Raw genomic sequence first — 8,286 nt, 5'->3', positions numbered from 1 at the left:
ATATCAGACTACGGATGATTAAACTACATCAGCTATTATAGTCCATTGTTGTTATTAGAGTCCATTGTTGTTATTATAGTCCATTGTTGTTATTATAGTCCATTGTTGTTATTAGAGTGCATTGTCGTGCCATTCAAAACATTATTTTTTAGAGCAAAATGTATTGTTTTAGTGTAGCTGAAAAATTTTGCTGTCACCTAGGATTCGTTACAGTTTTCCCAAATGCTTTCGCACAAATATAGACTTACATCCCTCCCTCTCTCTCTCCCTCTTTCTCTCCCTCTCTCTCTCTCTCTCTCTCCCTCTCTCTCTCCCTGTCTGTCTACGTATCTATCTGTTACAAATTTTGTAACTATAGCTTTCTTTCTGCACGTGCATCGGTATATGAAAAATCTGTTGAAATTGTTTCCGAGGTACACACACACATACACACACACACACACACACACACACATGCGCGTGCGCACAGATTTAACGCAAATTTAAACAGATACTGTACCTTCGGATTGTGTGTAATTTGAAATCATATTAATTTTATTGTGCACCTTGATAAGTTTTACACGAAAATACTTCGTCGTTGTATTGAGATATTATTATTATTGTTATTATAAGTTTTTCTTCTTCCTTCAATTTTGCTTCCATTTCTTTCCGAGTGTCTTCCCGACACCTAGGACAAAAAAGAAACTCGCTGCATACATTAATAGGGCATTAAAATAAACACACCAGATTGTTCATTTTCAAAATCAGATAAAGATATGTAGAAAAAAAATATTTGTATGGAAGGTTGCAAATCACATTAGATTTTCAAATAAGGGAATGTTATTTAATAATTGCGATATTTCAAAAGTTTATGCTAATTTTTGATCAAGAAACTGAAATTTTCAAATAGTTGTTCTCTCTCTCTCTCTTTTTTATTTATTTTGTTGAGGAAATCATTAGCTTTATATTCTCGTTCGCTGCTCCGCGCATTGGGAATCAAGGTAAAAGTGTCGCATGAGCACGTGACCGTCAGGAACGTCGCTCTTTGTCCAGGGTAAACTAAATAGAGCTATTTTAATGTCTGGATCTCATATATTTCTACTCGCCATTTCCTTTTCTTTATTTGAAGCCTTCTTTATGAGGAAGGACTGTATGACGTTAAGATTGTATGACGTCAAGATCTTATGCTCTATTCTAAAACAATCATGTTTTGGTCTCGTCTGCTTTCCTTTCAGAGCGGGTGAGGGCAACAGTTCGATGATCACTTGTAACACGCTATGAATACAGGCCACTAAATCCTCTTGTCACCGATTCGAACAAAACATTACAAAAGACAGCAGTTTGATAGTGATTGTTATTATACCAAAACAAAACCCACTTTGAACGTATCTGTTGTTTATTATTGGTAGGAGTCAAACGAATAATCAAATAATTTAAAATCTAACTCATACACCTTTTGAATCTCCTTAATCAATGCTGTAGGAATTTTTGAAAAAAACTCCCGCCAAAAATATTTTCTCTGATTTGAAGATTCTAGAGATGTCATAGTATTGCTAATTATTTCGTGTTCAACTAATTTTTGAAACGTCACTAGAGTAAGCTTCTCTCCCTGTTTAAGACGTGGCATAATAAATTGAGACGTGTTACGTATATAACCCTGCATTTGATAGACATACCACAACCGCCTGGCAATGAATTCTACTGACTGATTACAAATATTTTCTGCCGCATAGGTGAAACTAAAGGTATATTCGCTTTGGGAATATGTCTGGTGCAAAATATTTTGTAAATGACTTCTGTTTTTCATATAATTTAAACCAAAATATTCGAGAATAACTTTAGCATCTTTCGTGAATGTTTCTTGTTTTCCAATATAATCAAACTTCCATTTACAAGGATTACATAGCTTATACACTGGAATCCAGTGACCATTTCTGTGGAAATTCTTGGTTTCTGAGACGGCAGCGTAATGTAAGAATTCTCTAAAAGTTATGTCACTAACACACTTGATATTTGTTTTGTTCCTCGTAAGTGAAACGATATCCACCGAAACTGAAGTCCAATACCCCGGTAGCATCATTTTGTCCATATAACCAGATAAAAGGCGCGAGTACGGATTCCTGGCAAAAAAGAATTTTGTTGAATTTACTAAATACGAATATCCGACGTCTTTCGTCAAATGTCTAAGCCGTTTACTTGCGCTGTGGACGTTATATTTTGTTATATCCAGTGGATGTGTTTTGAGAAGGTTTTCAGGAAAGTCTCGAAGAAGAAAGCGAATAATAGCAATCCAGAAGGTACACCCTACTTTAGCCACAACACAGTAAGATAAATTTAAAGAGGAATAAAATAAAAAATTGCCTGATGCATGGTTTAGACTTTCATATTTAGACATTTCTTTCTGACAAACATCTGCAATGCGACTTTTCCGTTCTGTTTGGAGAGAATCAAAAAATGAATCATATTCCTGAAATAAAAAGACAAAAATATAAATGTATATATTATTATAGATAAATTTTCTAATTGTTAATTCTAATTAAAATAGTATAAGAAATATTAGGTGTACAGTAGACAGTGTATGGTATACAGTGTACAACTGTATACTACTTTAACCCTTCGTGGGCTGGCGGGGTTGGAATTACACAAAAGACCATTGGGGTCCCGAGGGAGCCCCTTTTATTTTTGCGCATTTCTGCACTATCCATAAATTATTAGCGTTTAATGGAGGGGAATTAAAATATAATTTATTGATTGAAAAAAACCTTTACTGAAAGAAATCAACATTTTTTATATCGTTTTTGGATTTGGTTTGCAAGATTCTTTATGTGAGTTCGTGTGTTGAAGCATTTTCTGTTGTGTCTGAAGAGAGTCATTTTCTTTTAGTGCCTTATAATTTGAGAGTCAACAACTATTGAAAAGGTTGCAAGACGCATCGAAACTTTTAGAAAAATAGATAAGTAAATGAGTGGAAATTTTACCAGTGAGTGTGTTAAATTATAAGGCACTGAAAGAGAATGACTCTCCCCAGACACAACAGAACATTTTTTATACTTTTATAAATTATACATATAGCACTAAATATAAAATAAAACAAAATTATTTAGTATATCGATTGCGAAGAAAATTGACTTATATTTCATCAGAACATCTGAAGAAAGAACAGAGTAAAACAATTTCACAGGCGGCCAATTGGGTCCCCAATGACCATATTTTATGCTATAGCATCCATATAACTGGCAATTTTAAACTCAAAATTTGTATGTGCATGCATAAACTAATCATAATTAAAGTCATGAGATATAAAATCATTTAAATAAAAATGTAAAAGTTGCATAACTGTAAAAATTTGCTTGGGTCCCAAGGGACCCCACCAGCCCACGAAGGGTTAACAATTGTAAAATTGAACTCAAAATGCAAAAAGGGCCGCTTCGTTCCTTGATTAATGTCTATCTTTCATTCATTATTTGAGGCAGCGATGCTGCCGATGTCGACTTTCATTCTTTCGGAGTCGATAAAATAAGTTCCACTTATCCCTCCACCCTCCAAAGTTACTGGCATTGTGCCAAAATTGGAAACCATTGTTTGAGGCGGTGAGATAGCAGAATCGTTAACACACACCGAACAAAATGCATAACTGTGTTTCGACCCTCTTTTCGTTCTGAGTTCAAATTCTGCAGAGGTCGACTTTACCGTTTATCCTTTTGGGGTGGATGAAATAAGTACCAGTCAAATAACTACCTTTACAGTTTTCATTCTGCAAATTCTTGCAATTTCAAATTTTAAGGTATTTTGTTTTGTTTTTTTGTTTCCTTCCTATTCGATCCTGGAATCAAACGGACATGATGGATCAATTAGTAAGCAAATCATCATCATCATCATCATCATCATCATCATCATCATCATTTGATGAAAACTCACAGCTTATTTTGCTGGGTATGATGAAAAGTGTCAGCTGTCCACAGCCCGCAAACTGAGGTGACACTTCTTTACTGGTCATGCTTCAAGAACCCTGCAAAGAACTCTTGTAGTTCCAAGCAATTCTGACTTTTGTAGGTGTTCTACCTTCACATTTGTACTGATCTTTTTCAGCCATGTTGGTAGTTGAGTGCTGATACTTCCAAGTGCACCAATTACTATTCGTATCACGTTTACTCTCTTCTTTGACCACAACCTTCGTATTTCTCACTTAAAATCGTCATAGTTGTTTATTTCTTCTTCTTCTTTCACATTGATCCTGTTGTCACCGGGTCATGCTATGTCGATTATTATACATGTTCTGTCTTTTTTATTCATCACAACAATGTCCAGTTTCCGATGTCTGGTTGGGTGATCGCACTGAATCATTGCATCCCACAGGATTTTGTTTGCAATCTTCATTCTTAGTAATTCCTTATGGAGTTTGCTCATTCCACATCTTTGCTCTTTGTAGACCGTGATTTCCATAGAGCCCCCAATAGAACATTCTTGCCACGTTTTCACAGCGTCCTTTGTAATCGTGTTGTGCCAATTTCGTGCATTCGCTAACGATGTGCCATACCATTTCACCTCTCTTACCACACATTCTGCATTTGTCGCTATCGGTAGTGTTGTCTAATCTGCACTTCACACAGTTAGTCCTTAACGCTTGTTCTTGTGCTGCGCATATAAGTGCTTCTGTTTCTATCTTCAGGTCATTTCTCCTCATTCATAGCCACCGGTCTCCTGTATCTGATTTGGCGTTCGTATCTCTTGCAATATGACCGTACATTTTCTTCTCCTTGTATACTGTCTCTTCTTTTTTTGTTGTTCTTTTCCTTTTAAAGTTTTTCTTTCTTAACACAGTTATCAGTTTTAATTACGCAGCCTTCATCATATGCTTCAACAACAGTTCTACGGTATTTTTTAGATATCACCCTAAGCTGTTTTCCTCTACTTCGATACAATCCTGGCAACTGACCAAACCTCTCCCACCCTTTCTTCTGGCAAGTAAAGCTTATCAGTGTCACTCTTAGGGTGGAAAGCTCGGTGCACCGTCAATATGTGTTTTGTCTTCGTATCCATGTTCATCAGTTCTTTTGCCAATTTATGATTCCAGCTCCATACCGAAATGTTGTATTACCCTTGCATAAACTGTTTGGATTTTATTCCATCCGGTTAATTTTGAGCGCAACACCAATTTTAGTCTTCGGAAATATTCCATCCTCAGTTCTTTCATTTCCTTCTCAAGATCAACGCTTTCATTTCCTTTCTATAAGAGCAACGCTTTCCTCTTTTGATTTGCATGATCTACATTGGGAATCTATTTGATTTTTATCAATCTTGGCTTTTATCCAATTAGTCCTTAATACTTGATCCTGTGCTGCTGCTAATAAACTTTCACTCACTTTTCAGCTTTCCTTTCTGTAAGCATAACCATGTCTCATTTCCATTATTTGCTGCAACTATCTGTGGGAACCTACCATGCAAGGTATTTGTAGCCTTCCTTTTCAATTTGTTTAATGAGTTCTCTATTAGGTAATTCTATCACTGCTAGGGACTGTACTCTGCCTCTTTTCAGGTACATTATACCATTCTAATATCAATACTAAAACAGTGGATCGTGTTCACCAAAGAACTCATTTATGCCTTATACTTTCCATACAACTTCAAATCATCCATGAAGTGGAGGTGGTTGATTGTTTGAAACTTTCCAATTAGCTGATATCCAAGGTTCATTTTCCTAAGTACCAAGGACAGAGGGATCGTGTAGAGAACAAAAAGCAACGGAGATAAGCTGTCATTATGGAAAATCCCTCTTCTGATACCCAGGGTGCCCAAGCCTTTTCTGTTGAATGTAAGCTCAGTTTTGTACCCCACCATACTTCTCTTCAGAAAACACGTTACATTCGTCGTAATTTCAAACAAATTTAAGCACTCGAAGACGATGATGTACGAATGTGGAATCATATCATAAGCTTTGCGATAGTCAATCCAGGCCATTCCCAAATTTGTTCTCCTTCGTTTACAATCTTGCATTACCATTTTGTCTATCACTAGTTGATCTTTGGTACCTCTGCATCTCCTACAGCCTTTTTGTTCCGTCGGTAATATATCGTTCTCATTAAGAAATTTGTACAGTTCTTCTGTAATTCCTCTTGACAGTAACTTCCACATTAATGGGAGGCAAGAAATAGGTCTGTAATCATTGTCGGCAGCGTTTCCTTTTCATTCATCCTTCAGACACAACACTGTTCGTCCTTTTATCAACCGACCCGGGATTTCTTCTCCATCGATCAATGCTTTAAATTGCTCTGTACTAAGCTGGATTTTATGCCTATTTCCTTTATCCATCTGTTCAGATATTTAGGGACAGTTTCTAATTCACTTATAACTATTGGGATACATTTTACCTGCACATTCGATAGTCTGTAATTCAGTGGCTAGGTCCTGGTACTTTACTATTTTTTCTATACCTCTCTATTATTATTATTATTATTATTATTATTATTATTATTATTATTATTATTATTATTTTTATTATTATTATTATTATTATTATTATTATTATTATTATTATTATTATTATTATTATTATTATCATTCAGTAGCTTTATCTTTATCACGTGCTTTCATTGCTCTACCGAGCGCAGCTCTAAGTGCTTTGGGTATGTGCAGTGGTGCTCTTAATGTCACTGTATTGAACGTGTTTTACGTAGGATGTATGCGGTACCTAATAGTGCTATTTTCTGTGTGTTATATATACTTGTAAGTCTTGGTGTTTTTGCTATGAATCTACCTGAATGTTTATTTATCATACCTAATGCGCCCACTATGATAGGAATTGTTTCTGTTTTTAGACTCCACATTCGAGTTACCTCTATTTCCAGATCTTTGTATTTTGAAAGTTTCTCAGTTTCTGTTAGAGAAACATTGTCATTTGTTGGTATTGATACATCGATTAGAAAGCATTTTTCCCTGGTGATCTCTGACAACTATATACAACCTATTTACCTTAATTTCTCTATCTGTGTGTATTGGCATATCCCAGAGTATGGTTGCTTTCTCATTTTTTGTGACCTTTTCTAGCGTGTACCTATACCATCTTTTCCTGTTGTTATTCCATAGTGTTGGCATAGCTTCCAGTGTCTGTAAATATATTCCTTCTTAGCCAAGACTGGGCAGCCAGTATTATCATCAGTTTACATATAAGTAGGCAAGTTAATAAATAAAGTTAATTAAGGCAAGTTAATAAAGAGGTTTACACATATTCTAATGGTCACAGTTCAAAGACTGAATCAGGTGAATGATTAAAGATACAGTGTGGTCAAAATTGCAGGTTGAACCCAAAAAGTGGAATGATATATCTTTGATGTATCTGAATACAACATGGCTACCATAGCGATACACTGGCTGAAAAGAGCCAATGAGGGAGGCTTTATGTTGACTGCCGACCTGCCAGAAATAGCAACCACATCTCCCTCTCATCAGAGCTAACTGTGTTAAAGAGTGTAAAATTACATTGCATAATGTAGTTGTAGATGGATTGAATCGAAAGCAAACAAGCAAAAACACGGGATTTTCACTTAAAATTCTTTCATCACAGATGTGTTTCATCACGGTTGACTTAGGGTTAAAGAGCAACAACAGTAGCAAAGATGACGACGACGACGACAACAACAGCATATGGACAATGAAGCTAATACGTTTTCATGATTTCGCTAAACTAGGCTAAAATCAAAATATCAGGTTATCCCATAAGTTCTGTCCGATTTTACCTTTTTTAAAATTGAATGAAATTTAATAGTATTTTAGAATGTCTAATGGAATTAAAAATTATTTTTATGCATTTGTGTACATTTAAACTAATTAAATATTATTTTACAGAATAATAGAATTAAAATTTCTTTGATTAAAACCCTTTCTAACATGGAAGTATCCAAAGAGCATTTGAGGTACAAAAAAAGGAAACTCTGCAGCCGAAGCGACTTGAAACATAGATTCAGTTTATGGGAAAGAATGCTTGAATGAAAGAACTTGCAGAAGATGGTTTGCAAAATTCAGAAGTGGAGATTTCAGCCTTGAAGATGAAGATCGAACAGAACCTCCAGTTGACTTTGATGATAAGTTCCTTGAGGCATTACTTGAAGAAAATCCTGTATTATCAGTTGAAGAATTGGCAATAAAGCTTAGTTCAAACCATACAACTGTTCATTGTCATCTTCAACAACTTGGAAAAGTTCCTTAACTTGGAAAATGGGTGCCTCATGAATTGTCCGAAAGCAACCGCAAATCCCGAGTTGACATCTGCTCTTCTCTCCATTCTCGCGAACTCATTTCACCCTTTTTGGA

At 35.5% G+C, this 8,286-nt stretch overlaps 1 protein-coding gene across 1 annotated transcript in view; it reads right to left on the bottom strand.

Annotated features, from left to right (window-relative positions):
* Positions 1-1,357: 1,357 nt before the first annotated feature.
* The window catches only part of LOC106877665 (carbohydrate sulfotransferase 11), a 26,240-nt gene continuing 19,311 nt past the window's right edge, over positions 1,358-8,286 (bottom strand). Inside the window, exon 3 of the mRNA XM_014926613.2 lies at positions 1,358-2,446. Coding sequence (XP_014782099.1) covers positions 1,379-2,446 — 1,068 coding nt within the window. The 3' untranslated portion in view covers positions 1,358-1,378. The remainder of the gene's footprint in view (positions 2,447-8,286) is intronic.

This window comes from Octopus bimaculoides, chromosome 1, assembly GCF_001194135.2.
Source record: "Octopus bimaculoides isolate UCB-OBI-ISO-001 chromosome 1, ASM119413v2, whole genome shotgun sequence".
Classification (NCBI taxonomy): domain Eukaryota; kingdom Metazoa; phylum Mollusca; class Cephalopoda; order Octopoda; family Octopodidae; genus Octopus; species Octopus bimaculoides.
This window is presented reverse-complemented; position numbering and strand designations above follow the sequence as displayed.